At 38.5% G+C, this 17,472-nt stretch overlaps 1 protein-coding gene across 3 annotated transcripts; it reads left to right on the top strand.

Moving 5' to 3' along the window:
- The first annotated feature begins 467 nt into the window (after positions 1–467).
- On the top strand, positions 468–17,186 carry aff3 (AF4/FMR2 family, member 3). Of its 3 annotated transcripts, XM_060876208.1 has the most exons (19): positions 468–602; positions 1,026–1,274; positions 6,446–6,523; positions 6,645–6,678; positions 6,850–6,898; positions 7,840–7,891; positions 9,072–9,109; positions 9,371–9,554; positions 11,125–13,092; positions 13,184–13,305; positions 13,622–13,757; positions 14,221–14,351; positions 14,465–14,528; positions 14,668–14,804; positions 14,904–14,975; positions 15,238–15,331; positions 15,495–15,544; positions 15,671–15,867; positions 16,438–17,186. In XM_060876208.1, the coding sequence occupies exons 3-19, from the start codon at positions 6,449–6,451 to the stop codon at positions 16,557–16,559; spliced, it is 3,525 nt and encodes a 1,174-aa protein (XP_060732191.1). In that variant the 5' UTR covers positions 468–602; positions 1,026–1,274; positions 6,446–6,448; the 3' UTR covers positions 16,560–17,186. The 3 variants fall into 3 exon arrangements, with proteins under 3 accessions (XP_060732191.1, XP_060732189.1, XP_060732190.1); XM_060876206.1 differs by lacking the exon at positions 1,026–1,274 and having other exon boundaries at positions 533–602; XM_060876207.1 differs by lacking the exon at positions 468–602 and having other exon boundaries at positions 787–1,274.
- Positions 17,187–17,472: the final 286 nt, after the last annotated feature.

The raw sequence follows: 17,472 nt of genomic DNA, 5'->3' as shown, positions 1-17,472 counted from the left end.
GTGAAATTACAAGTAACACATGCAAGTCCAGGTTACTTAGGATGCTCAGTTTCAAGCATTTATCCAGGAATCTGTTTTGTGAATCCATTTAAATGTCTACACTAACAAGTACAACCAAGGGACCTTATTAAGGTGTGTGGTCGTTTAGTAAAAAAGGCTCCTTGAGACATATTTCTAGGAGACAAGAAAGACTAAAAATATCTTCCAGGGATCATTTAAAGAATGTAGGTTTACAGTGCAAACTGCTAAAACACGCCTTCTAATAGATCTTTCCGTACACCATGGTGACTGTTCACACTCAGACCCGTTACAGCTGTGACACAGCCGCTGCACAGGGACTCAGTGGAGTGTATCTGTGGCCCTGCCCACGCGCTCCCCGGGCTCCTAGTGTGTGTGTGTGTGTGTGTGTGTGTGTGTGTGTGGCGTGCGTGCGTGCGCCCGCGTGACCCGCTAACTCTGTTTACAGCGTCGAAGCGAAGCGCACAAACACCGTGATGGATTACTGAAAGGACTAAAAAAGCAGCATGTCTTCTGTGTTTTTTTTTTTTTTTAAAAAGAGGAAATAAGTAGGAATTTTTTGCATGCTTCAGTACTCATCACATGTAAGCGAGAAGTTTTAATTCATTCTCTTTTTTTGCTGTTTTTGTTGTTGTTTATGTCCTAGAATATTTCCTATTTTAGAATATTTCATTAGTTGTTTTTTTTACTGAATCAGCTTTAAAATCATATTTCATCCAGAGCATAAAAGCTTTTAGACATCTAAGTTGTTGCCTCATTACAGATTGCACCACGTTAGTATTAATGTTCAGTGGTGTTTTGTATGTGTTGGGACAGTACCGGTGTTGGAATAGCAGTGTTTACCGCAGTTTTGTCAGTTGAAGACGTTTTCCGGTTGAAGGTGCGCTGAACGCAGTTCTTGTGTTTTCGGTTTTGCTCTGTGGCAGCGCGCGCAGACGATTAGGTGAAGTTTGAGATATTCAAATGTAAACATTCAAACTGATACTTCCTCTGCTATGTCACTGCAGAGCTGGTGCACTCCGTCAACCAAATCTCTCTGCGTCCCAGTATGGCTCTCAAGCTGTCTCTGTGCCCCGTTTGGAGAGGCCGGTGAAGCGCCGAGTAGGTTTTGGAATCGTAGGGCACTTAACGTGTAGAGTTTCCACAGACTGATGTCGGGAACTGGATATGCAAACACATCAGCACCTGCTTGGAGGAAGAAGAGTTAGAAGCATCGTGGAAAGTTGGTTCATCACAGAGCAGATCTGTTTGCATGAGTAAGTGATCAAATCACCAACATCAGTGAAACGCATAAGTGGGCTATGTCTCTCTCTCTCTCTCTCTCTCTCTCTCTCTCTCTCTCTCTCTTTCTCTCTCTCTCTGTACAGTCTTCTACTCACAGCAGATGAGTCATTCTGGCAGACAGGAAAACATGTAGAGAGGTGGATAAAGGCAGCTGTTGGGTGTGTTGGGAGACAGTAGATTGAAAGGAGTGTGTGGTACTTATGTGTGATGAGATGAAAGGACATGGGATACTTCATACTTGGTTTAACTTCATTTAGCTTATCATGCTAATCATCGGGAGAAAGAGAGAAAGAGAGCGAGACTTGTTTTTATGTGTCACACTATAAGTAGGCCTACACATTGTCTAAAAAAATGATTCACCGGTTAGTTATTTAGTGTGTTAATGATAGGCACACAGCCTAGCCTCATGCTACTGTTCATGCACTTGTTAATGTTTATTTTTATTTTCAACACCTACTACGAAGAGAATAACAACACATAGCCTTTATTCTTAACTACTCCTCAAGTAATTTCTACCAATATAGGGGACACTTGTAGTGGTATCTTGGACCACTCCTCCATGATCATTGCAAAACATGGATTTTTAGATGCTCTCAGTAAGGACTTCTTTCCTACACCATTTACAAATAAATTGTTGTTAGAAATTCAGTTGTGCAATTCTTTTTATTCATTTGGTGTGGGTGGTCCAATCCCTAGCAAACTCCAACATATGTTAAACTCTGTCATGACCCTTCATTCTTATTTCTTTCTTATAACTATTATACAGATCAACATCTATCTGTTTTTTTTGTGCTGAGAATTCTTAGTTTTTTCCCCCATGCAACTGGATGACAGAGGGATTATAAATGTGTATAGCTTCAAAGTTTTACCCCATCCCTGAAATTGTCTCTATCTCAACTAGAACAGTCTACACAGGAGTCCATCCTGAAGCCCCACCCTCAGCATGCTTCCCAGGGCTCACCTATGTGTGACCTGCTAGTGCTGTTTAACATTGAAAGGTAACTGCCAGGAATAATAGTTACAGCAAGTGCAAGATGATGAGTTGGAGATGACCGCGACAGCTGTGCTTAGACTTGGAACTTGGAGGTCATTTCAATGGGAAGGAATGCAATACATTAATGTCTTTCACTGGTTTTAGACGGGAAAGTAAACAGCACTATACTAATAATTAGGGTTTTTTAAACTATCAAATATGTTTAAATATATATATATATATTGTTAAATCATATCATACCACTCCAAAATACTTTTAACTACAGAAGCTACTGCCATTTCTTCAGTCATGTTTGTTTAGAACTTAATGTTGCACAAGGGCTTGTGGGAGTTGAGTGGGAGAGGAAAACATCAAGTTTCCAAATGATAATTACAATGTAATATAAGTTCATTCTAACTACAGACACATGCATACTGAGTACAATATAGTAAGCAGTAAAACTTAAATGATTGAGTGCTGACAATGAACCCATATTATTGCTGTAGTAAACATGTTTTATGAAACTTTTAAGACTTTGTGAATCGTAAATTACTACAACTCTTACTTATAGGGTAGTTGCTAGTGCAATTTGAATTCTTTATAGGCAGTCTCAGTAAAACAGGCAGGACATTGAAGAGGCTTATAGAGAAAGCATTTGCATTAAAAATACCTAAGATTGATATTTAGAGTGTGAGTATTGCACTTCTGACCAAGATAAAATGGTTACTTCAATTATTTTAAGTTAATGGACTTTTTGTTAGACACTTCTAACAGTCTCTTTTGTCTAGGTGACCAAAAAAGTGTCTGTCTTGTAGAATACTAAATGTAGTAACTTGTTAGTTGTACTACGGTACAGTATCTAGCAGCCAAAGATACTTTTAAATTTATTTATTTATTTATTTATTTTTAAAGAGTTCATATCTCATCATAGCTTGAGTCTGTAGTGAAAACTACGAGGCCCTTGCTAGTGAGGGAAAAATAAAATCTAGCTATTAGTTAACATAAATTACATGAATAAAATCTAAGATCGTAAAGGGACTACTGTGAAAACTGTATTCTACACCAAATGAGAGAGGCATGTTTGCATACTGACTGTGATTGGCCCATGACTGCAATCAGCATGCAATGGAAGCAAGATACAGGCCACATCCCAAACTGCATCACTCTTTATTTTAAGTAACTACTCAAATTTGGAACACCAACTGTCTATAAAACATTCATTTAAAATACAACTTTGACCATACTTCTTCAATCACTGAGCTTGATATTATCTAGCTAAGTTACCAGAAAAAGCCTCAGCTACTATTGATAAACCTGGAGCCTGCTTATAAATATTTATGACAATTTGTTAGTCTCACTAAAAACAGACTGGGAATTTGAGAAGTGCATAAAGAGAACTATTAATTTAAAAATAAATAAATAAATAAATAAATAAATAAATAAGCATGATATTTAATGCACCCTGTGATGGAATAGCATCCCATTCAGCATGTGTCTCTGCTTTGTGCAGTGTTTCTTGGATAGGCTCCAATTTTGTCCCTGCAAACCAGGATGAAGCAGTTATTGAAGAGTAATGAGAAGAGATATGAATGAATGAATGAATGAATGAAAGAATGAATGAACAAACGAACGAATGAATGAATGAAATAATGATATTCAAAGTGAAAATCAACTGACATATATACATAGTTTATTCTTCTAAGTAGATGGTAATATACTTCATGGCATGGTAATATATTTTAAAAGCTGGTTTTGCTGATGATTGCCTTTGCTAATTCTATATTTGAATTAAAGTGATGTCCTTCTTGAATTATATGCCATGAGCTTAATTGTGTTAAGCTTAAATTTGATGTACACTGTACACTCCACTTGCTGTAATCTCATAGCATTCTGTAGCATATGAAAGGCTAAATATGTGTGTTAGAATGCATGAGTGCTGCAATTTTAGTTCTTGCTGTGGTTGTTCATTGTGGTTCTTGCACTCAGCTGCAGCCCACCAGCACTCACCTGCATGCAGTCACACTATCTACTGTTTAGCTATGTGTGAGAGAGTTTGTGGGTTATTCTGTATTTTTAGTTTATGAATGTTTCTAAATTAGGCTTATTTCCTTAATCACGTTAGGGAACATCATTCTCTCTCCACACAAGATTCTCATAGTGCTAGAGTTTGATTAAAAAGAACGTTTCTCAATGGCATATGTGTAGGCAGGTGTAGTTTCCTATTCCACAACATTAACTGTCTCTACTCAGCTTTGATGTGTAAATCTGTCTCCAGAACGGCAAGTTCAAATTAAACTGGAAGATGAACAAAACCATGGGTGATTTTTGTGTAAACAGTCATACTTCATAAATACAGCACATAGGAGCAGCCTCACCTGGGAAGCCTTGTTGTTAGAACAGAGGGACAAGCCGGTCCTTAGTGACTGAGAGAGAGCAGAGAGATACAACAATGCCAGAGGACAAGTGGAAAGAGGAAAGCTTGTACTCCACTGGGAGGAGTGTGTTTGTGTGAAAGATGCTTTGAACAAAAGCTAGCAAAGGTAGGTGGAAATGAGTTGTCTTAACTGGGATCAATATTAAGTTTTCCATTTAATTGAGGAGTGTCCTTGGCAAGTGGTTTTCTTTTAAAGGAATATCACATAGCTGGATTTAACGAGCATTAGGATACTCTCTGTGACTAACGTCAGTATTTAGAAAGGTGGATACACATCTGGATACACATCTGTATCCTTTCTTGGTAAATACAACAACTCTAACCTGCTGCTTGTCATAGTAAGTGTTTCTACTGTTAGATGTCAAGTATGTGACACAGATAGGATTCTATACTGTTCTATCCTAATGTCTGCACTATCACACATCCTAATCTGTTCCTCTGACAAGCTACCACTGTCAAAGAAGATAAAGCTTGACCTTTTCTCCAAACTACTTCCTGTACACACACACACACACACACACATACACACACAGAGCATTGCATAATATATGCGAGAAACAGATGATGCAATACACAGTTTTGAGCTATATTTGCTCAAAACTGAGACAGACATTCTGATTTTTAACAACGCACAGAAACATTCTTATGCTGCACAACTTATTTAGCAAGTGAAGATATCCTGAATAAAAAAAGGTGTTCCTTCCCATTAAAAAATTATTATTTAACAATAATAATACTGTATATCAATAATAATATTTCTAGAAACGTGTACACATTTCAAAATTAAAATGGTCTTGAAGCTAATGTTGCTTCTTTCTAGTTATAAACACTTAGAATAAGTTTATCTGCCAATAAGCTTCTAAAAAAACTTAAGACATCTTACCAATCTTATTATTTCATTGCTAATAGATTGTTTACATGGAGATGTGATTGACACCATTTAATATACATAAAGCCACGTAGTGTATCAAAATGACAGATTTCTTGTAGTTGTTTTTTTTATTTGTGGCTGTGAATGCTCTGTTGTATTTGCTGTTAATTTTTGATAACGCCTGTGTTTCCTGAGTCTTAGAGGAACTAGTACATAGGCAGGATAACAAAAGAGAGAGTACTTCTTCAACTTGTACGATCTGTTGCTCTATATCCATAAAAATTGTATGTGTATCAGTTGTTTATATACAGTAACAAGAAGCTTTTTTGTTGGGAATCACTTCATTGCCACTCTGTATCTGTGACTGCTTAATGCTGCAAATGAAATTGAACCAGAAGTAGGTGTGTTATTACTGTACATTTTTGTTATTTAAATATTGCGGAATATTATGTGTCCTTGTCATATCTGAATTGTTATCTGTTCAATCAAATTATGAATCAATATTCCTTACATAACAACAAAGATATATGTGCTAAAAAAATTTTTACAACCCTTCTTTCCTTATATGAGGACAGTTCCAATCACCAACACCCTGCTCAAACTGATAAAATGCCCTGGATTGTACAGTAGTTTAAACAACCTGGTATGGCCTCTAGTGGCCAACAATCATAATGACAATGTGTAAATGAACCAGAGTCGAGATATAACAGAAAACTGAAACAGAAACCTAAAATGTCAGTAGGCCATGTCTGTCACCTCAGACAGCAAAACTCTTGCATTTCCACTCTGCATGTATTTCACACAGAGTCTTTAAATCTATCTGACCTCTCCCACTTAACTTTTGACCTCTTCTCTCCCCCATCAGGACATGACCCATTCCTGGCCTTCCCAGCAGCCCCCAGGTGGAGGGGGGACAGAACGTTTCCTGTACTCAAATTCAAAAGTGAGTATAAGTGATATTATCACATACCTTGCCTAGGGGGATCCACACCTTCTTTCCTGACAGCATGGTGTTTGTGTAACTACCTAGTAAGCTAATTGTATGTTTTATCTGCTTGCTGCAGGACGGAAAACGCAACAGCACTCAGCAAAAGCAAGGTAATGCTTCATGTAGCTACTATTTATTGTATGCCTGAATTTTTTTTTATGGGTGTGTATTAATGTAGATTAATGAAATGGACAAGCTTTAACAGTTTTTTTGTTGTTGTTATGCACTTGCATGTTCATATGCTTTACTTTTCTCATACAGTCTTTTGTTCTCTTTCTCAGTAAGGAATGATGCACCTATAAGGATGCCACGTGTGGCCCCTCACAAGTCGTAAGTGGGACACATGACACCTATTCTGGCAGTGTATCCACACACTAGCACTAAATGTCTGGATTGCCTCTGACTATTATTTAGTGCACACACACATTTATGTATGTATTAGAACAGCCCAGAGCCTTAACCACTTGAGCCTACCATCGCTATATTTAGGATATACAGTATTACTATCTATTAGAGGACCTTCTTATTACCACCTAATTAAATCTATGCTTCCAAACCTAAATTAAACCTCAGTAAAACTTTCCCTGCTGCTTTGGTTACTGCCAAGATACCAAGATATAAAAACATGCCCCCACCCATTCTCACTTGGTGGATTAACTGGTCTGTGTGGATTTCTAATAGACTGGCAGTTGTATTCTGAATGGATTAAAATATATAGTCATAATACATAAAATACAGCCTTATAGACAGATGGGAAGGGAAAGAGGCAGCTTGAGACCAGGTTGAGTTCATTTGGAAGGTTAAAGTATGTTGGAATGTGGTAGCTTAGTGATTAAGGTGTTGGTTTACCAATTGGAAGGTTGTGAGTTTGATTCCCATGTCCACCAGTCTGCCACTGCTGGGCCCCTTAAGCAAGGCCAGCACAAGTTGCTCTGAATAAGGGCATCTGCCTAATGCTGGAAATATAAATGTATGCTTTATCCTCCCCAGCTCTGACAGGCTTCATCAAGTACATAAACCTCATGGAGTTATTAAAGAAGAGATTATCATAAGCAGAATGATCCTACTGTACTTACACACAACAACCAATCCACAATGCCAATTAAAGTCTGAAGGGAGTGTTTTTGTGTGTGTTTTGGGATGGTACTCAACATCCACGCTCTAAGGTTATAATTGTTCTTTTTCATGCTTTTTCATGCTGGTTAACACACACACACACACACACCCAGGTACAGATTCTTGTCTAACCACTTGTTATTTTGCCTTTTCAGCATGCTTGCTGATGACCTGAAACTCAGTAGTGATGAGGATGACAGTGATAAGGTATGGGTGCTTTTCAGAAGCCTCTAGAACATATTAGTTGAGTTGTGTTTATGTATCTGTGGGCCAATATGTATCCATTGGTGCTCTGGAGTGACAATTGCCTCACTTTTCATTGCTGTTTTCTTATGCAACAACATGCACACAGGCAAATACAGAGTTATCATTTTTTAGGAGAACCTTTCAGCAGTCCAGTTGTTTATTTATTTATTTATTTATTTATTTATTTATTTATTGTTGCATAAAAATGGTAGAAATAGACGTACTGACTTTTGATCATATCCAATATAAATTTCTTAAGCAAATGGACACTCACACAAAAAATATGAGTTGATGACAAAAAATAAGAATGATGTAACAGCCACTTTCCTCACTTTAATTGTAGAAAATTTTCTTAACTGGTAGAAAATTAACTGGAGTCACAATACCAAGTTACATTTGTTCCAGTTTATGCTGGTTTTGCTTTTGACTGTGCAGTGGCTCAGTGTCTGGCCAAGTAATGTGGCATTAATACTTTCTCTTTTTTAGTGCATGATTACAAATTAGTTGTTCCAATTATTACTTGATGAGCAAGTGTAATAGAAAAAAATAAATAAGTTAGAAGAGTGAGTGTGTCTGTTTTCCCTCAACATGTACAGGGTCAATAACAGTTCAGATGCAGTAATTTTATGAACTGTCTGTGAGACACAAATAGTGTCCTTTGGGTGGACATGCATAAGATCTGACTCAAATGCACTTTGACACGCATGTTTAACTCTTTTCCTTGAACTAGTTCTTGGGGAGTGGCTTTGACTTCCTCTCATTTTTTATTTAAGACTGCTTTCAGCTTGTAACAACATGGATAATTATTTTTAAAGCAGAGTTATTAACTCCAGTTGTTCTGGGGTGTGGAAGACCCAGTGTGTGTGTGTGTGTACACCAGGTGGGGGTGAAGGCTTTAGGGTTATTTTATAATAATTAGACAAGTTTGTGTTAGAATAGTTGTGTGTACGCCTTTAAGCTTTGGACTCTTCACATATGAGTCATAACATCTTGAATCATTGTCATATTATGCTCCAAGTTGTGACCTTTCTATTAGTTGACCTTTTGTTGATCCTAATGTGCTATGATTAATGTTATGTTGGCTCAGGGCTTAGGAAAATGTGAAGTAAAATATTTCAATTTTTTTAAATATATTTTTAAGGGACCTCACCAAATTGATTCATGGACTGAAAATCACAAGTAAGTGTTCATGTATTCTGTTCTTGTGTATTTAAACTTGGATGTTAAGTACAATTTTAATTATAGTATATAATCTTTATTCTTAAGTCCAATCTAATATGACGAATCATTCACTCTGAATGTGCATAGCACAGTTCGCATAGATTTTAAAAACCCAGCATGTTTGTTTGTGAATACTTGAATACATTTTCATAAACCTGATATGCATAATGGTTCATTACTCATGCCTGTGTATATGTGTATGTGGGTGTTGAATAACAGTCTGTCAGGGCAGCACACACACACACATGGCAGGAGGGCAAGACATTCCAGCTCGGGCTCCTCAGGATCTGATTCCTCTAGTGAGTCTGGCAGCAGTAGCCAGCGGTCACGCAGCCCAAGCCCAGAAGCACAGACTCAACCTGAGATCCCCAGCCAGCCCCTGCCTCTTACCTTCAGCAAAGAGGTACTTTTACAATTTTGTTTTTTTCTTCCTTTGTCTTCTCTGTTTGTTCTGTGGACTGACCAGCAAAAGTTATTTTGTGTTGGAAGAATAGATGGTGGTGAGTGGAGGAGGAAGAACTTGGAGAAGTGAGTAGGGTATGAGGAATGTGAGTAAGGGGGGTGAGGGGCTGCAGGCCGCTGAGAATTTCGAGTTTCAGTGTCATGTCAAAATGTGGAGTCTTCTTGGGCTAAATAGGTGCAGAATACAGGAAAAATCCCAATTGTATTGGATAAATGAATTGTGTTAAGTAATGGATTGGAGAGTAGAAAAGGTGATTAAAGTGATCATAATTTCTGTCAGGTGAGTAAAGTCTGTTAGCATTTGTCACTCAAAGCCAAAGTGTATCGTTGTACGGTTCAGGTCATTATTTTGCAATGAGGGAGAGTTAATTGTCAGAGGGGGTGGGGAAGACAGAAGGGTCTGCTACCCTGCATGCTCCAGGAACAGAGACCTGCACCAGTGTATGAATGAAAGTGCCTGTGTGACATAGCTACATGCTCAACATGCTGTATACGGGAGCCCTTGGTGCAGAGAGGAGGGGACGCCATGTGTTTTTCATCTATATGCAGCTATAGAGTGTCTCTGAGGAGGAAAACTTGGAAACAACGTGCAGTTCCAGGTAGAGGGTAGTTGGAGAGGACGGGTGGGGGAGAGAGGGCACAAGAGATGTAGTGTCTTCTCTGGAAAAAGAGCGAGGGATAAGGAAGGGGGGATGTTTGAGTAGAGCAGTGGATGTTTAAATTAGCTCAGGTCAGCCACCAAAGGAAAGCAGGGAAAGTAGACTGCCCTCATTCCTATGTATGACTGCAAGTGAGTATTGTCCCATTATACACATTTAGAGTAATTGCTATTTTATTGTTCACACAGTTTTAGATCAAATATTACGGATATCATTTTATTTGTTGTTATAAAAGTGAGCTTTGTCTTTTTGTGTATGGAAAAAATGAATTTCATGTTCAAATGTTTGTAGGATAAAGTCTTTTTTAAATAATGCTTATTCAATGTCTTGGTACTTAAATGGTAAGGTAAGGAATAGATGGATGATGTTTATGCCCCATTATCAAGATACTCATGTTCTCTTTCTGTCTCTTTCCCTGTATATCTGGTATCAGCTGTTTTCTTCAGATCCATTTCTATCAATAAGTTTAAAGTTTCTGTTTTGACTCAGAGCTCTCTTTAAACCTCTCTCTCAGGTCACTGAGTCCATGCTCTTGTGTCAACAGTTTCATTTTAGACCATTCCTGTCACTCGCATTGTGCCAAACAATTTGCCCCTTAACAAATGTACAATTGTACTGTGGTTATGTTTTTCTGAAACGTTTCATGCAGCATCAGTCGGATGTGACATTACTAAACTAAATCAACTATCAAAATACCTTAAGGATATTTTATCATCATTTCAACAACATCATTTCAGTGTCATTTTGTTATAACAATTAAATTTTAAGATTTAAAGTATGATTTTATATTCAAACTAGTATTTATACTCTTGTTGTTTTGTGAACTGAATGTTTGTCTTGATTTGTTTTCAGAATAAAGGTTCATCCCTGACACACTGGCAGCTGGACAAGTGGCTTGAGAAAGTACATAAAACTCAACAGTCAGATCACGACCCAGGAGGTCACAGCTCTGGTGCAGGCTTCGATTCTGAAAGAGGACCATCTCCAGGAAGATACTGGGACAGAGATTCAGGCCTTGGAACAAGAGGAAGCTACAGCCCAAGCCAGAGCCCTGTCCCCAGCCCTAAGTTTGACTACAGCCCAAGGCATAGTCATCAATCTAGTCCAGGATATAGCCCTTATCCAAGCCCAGGAATTAGCCCTGTGCCAAGTCCAGTGCCCAGTGTTTGTCCAAGCCCAGGAACTAGCCTAAGAATAAGTCGAAGTCCCAGTCCTTTACCTCTTCACCCACCCAAAAGCCCTAGCCCTAACCTCACCTCTGCTCCTGCCTCTCCAAGAATCACTTCTCATTCTCAGGTTCACCTGGAAAGCTCAAGGCTTGCTGCACAGGCTACATTTACTTCCAGTCCTGTGCATCCACCTAAGGTCAGACAATGGTTGCCACCAGACCGTAATGCTCAACGTATTAATGACTCTAGACAGAAAGATTCTAGACAAACTGCCCTTCCACAGCATCATTCCAAACACAACTCAACTCACAAAGAGACTCCACACAAACAAAAATCCCAAAGCAGTGAATCTAGATCAAAATCCCGCACTAGTCCTACTTCAAATCACTCGCAGTCAAGCTCCAGGTCCAACCTCAGCCCCAAAACAAAGGCTAGGCACTTGTCTTCCACTAATTGTAGCACTGAGCGTAGACACAGACCCAGTGATCATAAGAGCAAATTGAGTCACAGTTTAAATTCCAAACCGAAGCCTAGCCCCACACCCAAACCTAAGGCTGTGACTGAGACAAACTCGGTCCAGAGTTCTAGCTCTAGGCCATCACCTTGGTCTGCTCCAGAGATTTCAGCTAGGTCCCACTCAAAACCTCAAAACTCAAGACTTAGCACCAGCACAAAATCAGACACAAAATCCAGAGAGGAAGTTGTACCCAGCACTAGGACTTCTCAGAAGGATCAAAAGCCAAGGGGTCAAGAGCCAGATTTGCATAGCCGAGGTAAGGCCCAGGGAAGAGCCCTGGTCCAAATTACAGAAACTCAAAGTCACAGGAGACTGGCGGAGGAGCAGCTAATAAGGCAACGCTGGGTCCGAAGTTCTGAGGAAGAGGAGGAGGAAGAGGACAGGAGAAAAGCTCAAGGAGAAAGAGAAAAGAAAAGGAGGAGGAGGAAGGAGCACAATGCTGAATGGCAGGCGGTACAGCCCAAGCAGAGACCCCACACCAATAGTCAGCATCAGCTGCGAACTGAATGCAGTGGGCCTGAGCAGGAGGTCAAGAAGTGGAAGAAGAGGAGGAGGAGCAGTGAAGAACACTCCTCCAATCCTGGAGTTGTAGACTCCAACCCTTCTCCTCCATTGTCCCCACCTTCGCCTACTCCTGTTGTCCAGCCCACACGTCGGCCTTTTACCTCTTCTTCCTCTTCTTCCTCCTCTTCCTCCTCCTCATCTTCCTCAGAATCAGACTCTGAGCCTAGTCCGCCCCCAAATGTTGCTAAAGTTCCTGCAGACTCTACATCCAATCAGAGACCTGCACCAAAGCAAAGGCATCAGGAGCAACGTCGACCTTCGGAGTTGAGATCAAATGATGCTTCTCCAGATGAAGGACAACAGCGTTCGGGCAGACACAAACTCTACACACTGGTGCCATTTGGTCGTACAGAGAAATCCACTGCTGTCTCTCATCGAGGACTGAGGAATCTGGTAGTCAAGATAGACCTGTCACTTCTGGCCAGAGTCCCTAACACAAGTGAGGTCCCACGCAGGGGGTCTTCATCTTCATCATCCTCTTCATCTTCTGCGAAAGTTAAAGAAAAGATCTCTATGAGACATCAGTACTACCAAGACCACGGACCTGGAGATGCCAAAAGCAAACGGAAGGTTAGAATAAACGTACATTGAAAAATTAGAATAATACAAAGAAATAAAAGCTATTACCATCTCTTTGACACGTGCCAATGTGTTCATCTAGGCTGAGAATGGAGAGGCTCAAAGGGAAAGTAAGAGAAGCCATGTTCACTCTGAAAAGCTCCCAGTTTCCACACACTCAGCTGACACTGAAAAGAAAGAGGCTCAGTCCAACAGGCAGAATGAGTATGTGTGATAAACAAACACAAATTTTATATAGAAGATGCAATGATGTGCATATCACATGTATAAAAATTCTCAGAACATTTTGTATCATTATTGATTATATTGATTATCAGTAAACTGTAAACGTGATTCGGTAAATGGTGTAATTAAGATTCTTATTGTATTCATTTATTTGACAATTTAGTTGTGTCAAAATCCATTGGAAGAAATCCTAAAAAAGCATATGCCAATACTGAAAACACTGAAAGAAAAAGCTGCCAGCTTACTGTGTATTAAGTTGAACCACACCTGAAGAATTCTTTATTTAAATACACAGCAAACATGTGGATTATATTTACACCAAGAAGCTACTGTCCCCACTCTCTCCTCCATCCGCTTCAAAGATGCAGCATTCAGACCAGCAACATACAATCCCACCAAGAGACAGAGACTCCACCGTGAAAAAATCACAGGTACACAAAGCACTTTGACCCTTGATGGTTTTACTAACCTTGACTAACATCTGGTTGGTGCTTAAGTGGTGTATACTATATATATTATGTATATTATATATATATGTATTTTACTAAATAAATGATCCTTCCACACTTAGGTGTGTGGGGTCAGTAGTCAGAGCACATTTTGCCACACTTTACTCATGTCTCTATGGCATCCCAGGCTCTGTACTGTAAGAGCAAAACACATATCATTTAGACCACCAACATCAAACCGATCAGGAAAAGAAGTCATCCCCGTATGTTGTCTGCCAATTCAGGAAGCTCTCTCTCACTTCCAATTATTTAAACATTCTAGCATAAACAGCATATGTCTGTGTTTTTTGGGTGTGGCTATTGAGTGGACCATGATGTAATTAGCTGTATTTAATTGAATTTTTCAACACATAGCTTCAGCTAGTACCTTTCTACCTTGTTGTAGATACAGAAACCTCTCCCCAAGATTGAAGCAGAGTGTGCTGGAGTGTCAGAAAACACACAGCCCTCTTCGGGAACCTGGGCTCCATCTGCAAAGGAACTGTCCTACAGACGAACTGTGCCTTACACTGATGTGTGAGTTATCAATATGATCTGTTTTACTCTAGGTATTGATGTCAGTAGTAATATCCACTAAATACCTAGCCAAAGAGTTCAGAAAGCACTCTTCTACGTTTTTTTTATTTTAGCTCACACCATGCAGAGTACTACATGCATGAAGCTAAAAGATTGAAGCATCGAGCTGATGCTATGGTATGTTTGCAAAACAGACACTGTGACCACTATATGACAATAGATAAAATAAGCTTTGCCATTTAAGATGTCTGACCATTCATTTAACATTGCACCATTTAATTTATTTGTCCTAACCTGTTATTCATATTGCCGTCAGGTGGATAAACTAGGTAAAGCTTTGAATTATGTGGATGCTGCTTTGTCCTTCATGGAGTGTGGCAAGGCCATGGAAGAAGGCCCTTTGGAATCTAAGTCCCCTTATACCATGTATGCAGAAACTGTGGAACTCATAAGGTAATTAATTGCATCGTCATCACACATTATTCACCATCACACATCAACACAGCTGTCTGTCTACTGTCAATACACATGATATATTTTTGTCTTTGGTAGATATGCTATGAGACTAAAGAGCCACACAGGCCCTGGAGTCAGGCAGGAGGACAAGCAGTTGGCTGTACTTTGGTAAATATGACTCTGTAACCATCCTGATCTATCTGTGCCATGTTTTTATATTGACTAGAAACAACACCACCTATCCAGAGTGACGGTTCCTACATGTCTTTCTCTGAAGTGCATCATTACCAGCCATCTAGTATCTAACTACCTTAAAAGGCCGATCCAGATTGAATCCTTACTTACTACTTGTGAAACTATGAAAGACAGAAAATATATTATTGTGTAGCCATCTCAATGTGTAACAAACTTTTATGTGTCTGGATTGTAGTTTCCGCTGTCTTGCTCTTCTATATTGGCAAATGTTCAGATTGAAAAAAGACTATGCCCTAAAATACTCCAAAGCTCTGACAGACTACTTCAAGGTAGGTGCTAGCACATGGAATCATTCCACAAATCTAATGCATAATTATTTAAGTTGCTAAGAGAAATCCTCTGTTACTTAATTATTAAACTAATAATCACCTTAAAGGCTGTTCGCTACCTTCAGTTGCATCTATCCTGATTTTCTTGTACCTGGTCTTACAGACTTTACCAAAAGTGCCTCATACACCACCTCCCTGGAGCGATGGCACAAAGTATGGTTTTAATTATCCTGGATATTACATATATAAACAGAGGCTTCATTTAGACACGAAAATCATACTAAGTACGCTGTGTGTTTGTGTGCTTGTATGGGTGTGCTTGGGTGTGTGTTTCTCCAGGGGAAATGTGCCTCCAACTTGTATATCCCCTGTTGGATTAACTGGGTCCCAAGCTGTCGGCTCTATCACCTACCCTTTCATCAACATTCCCCAGCGCATCCACCAGATGGCAGCAAATCATCTCAATATCACCAACAGTGTGCTGTACAGTTATGAATACTGGGAAGTAGCTGACAACTTGGCCAAGGAAAACAAAGGTGAGTGAAACATAACTGATAGTACAGCACACTCTATAGACAAGATATTCTACCAATCACACAATATTTTTTGATTATTAAGTGAACAGCCATTTAATGTGTTTTGTTTCATCACCCCTACCATTCAAAAATCTAACACTAATCAGCACACAAAGATTGTAATATCACTCAAAAAATTATGGCACTGTTTTTGTACATGTGGTATCTTAAAAAATATGTATTATATATATATTTTTTTAAATAAACTATTTAAAAATGCTATTATTAATACTTTTTAATAATTAAGCAAAAATAAATCACTTAAGATAAACTAGTAATATACTACTGAGTTGCTATTTCATAGGTATACCTACACCCACCAGCATTCTTTGGGAGGCATGATAGTAAACTTACATTTCAGAGTGAAAAATAAGAATAACAACAGTAATAATAATCATTATATTATGTATTATTTATTAAGTGGCAACATCTACAAACATTCTTGTTCCAGTGCGTACTACATATACATAAATTCCAATTTGTTTATTATTTCTTTCTGTTTGTCTGTTTTGTCTCTTTCTTTGTATCTAGAGTTCTTTAACTACCTGAACACACTGACCGGACCTCTGACCCTACACAGCAGCATGGCTCATGTTGTCCAGTACACAAGACAGGGGCTACAGTGGATACGGATCAGTGCCAATTTGTCCTAGCTTTCAGACACAGTCACCACATTGTTGGCTCCAATGTATTACACACTGTAACCTAAACCACCATTCAGCTTTTACCAACCAGCCACTTACCTTTACATTTACCTTTAACTTGTTTTAAGAATCCATTTGTCTATTTGTAAAATAATCCACTTTTACGATATTACCGGACCTAAGAGTCTCTTGTGAAGAAGTTAAATGAAATGCTATTTTTTTTTCTTGACAGCATTAAGTCATCAGGGAAACCTTGTGTCTTTATAAGATAACAGCCCACAATTAAAGGACACAGAATTAGATATTTCTAAGGCTTTTTTGTGGAGATGTTGTCCCATGAGAAAGTATGAATATCTGTAGCAACGTTCCATAGGCATACTTCAGTACAAAGAGCGTTATTTTGCCAAATGTGCCACATTTTTATAAAATGTGGTGAAGAAACAATTTTTCAATTGCAATACTATGTGGAATGATGTGGATTAAAAATAGTGAAGTGTTTTATTTCAATAGCTCTTGGCATTGGCCAGCATATGTATGCAAACAGGACACTTTTTGTTATCATATTTTTGTATTTGTATGATGTCCTTAATGCACTGTGAATGTTGTTAACATTTTTTTTAAATGACTTTTATAAAGCTTTGTGTAGTAGTGTCTGTTTTTGTGCAGTAGTGTCCCATTGTATGATACATAGTGCTGCTGCAAGTCATAATATTGCCATCAAAATCTAAAGGAAAATTATCTGAAAAATTATCTGAAAAGTCTAAAGTGCATTTTATATATATATATATATATATATATATATATATATATATATATATATATATATATATATATATATACACACATATAATGAGACTTGGTTCTATATATATAATTTAGACTACACCTAAATGTCTTTATCTGACTACAAAATGGTGCTAAA

Source organism: Tachysurus vachellii, chromosome 8 (assembly GCF_030014155.1).
Source record: "Tachysurus vachellii isolate PV-2020 chromosome 8, HZAU_Pvac_v1, whole genome shotgun sequence".
Classification (NCBI taxonomy): domain Eukaryota; kingdom Metazoa; phylum Chordata; class Actinopteri; order Siluriformes; family Bagridae; genus Tachysurus; species Tachysurus vachellii.
Note: the sequence above shows the minus strand (reverse complement) of the source record. Positions and strands in the feature narration are given on the sequence as shown.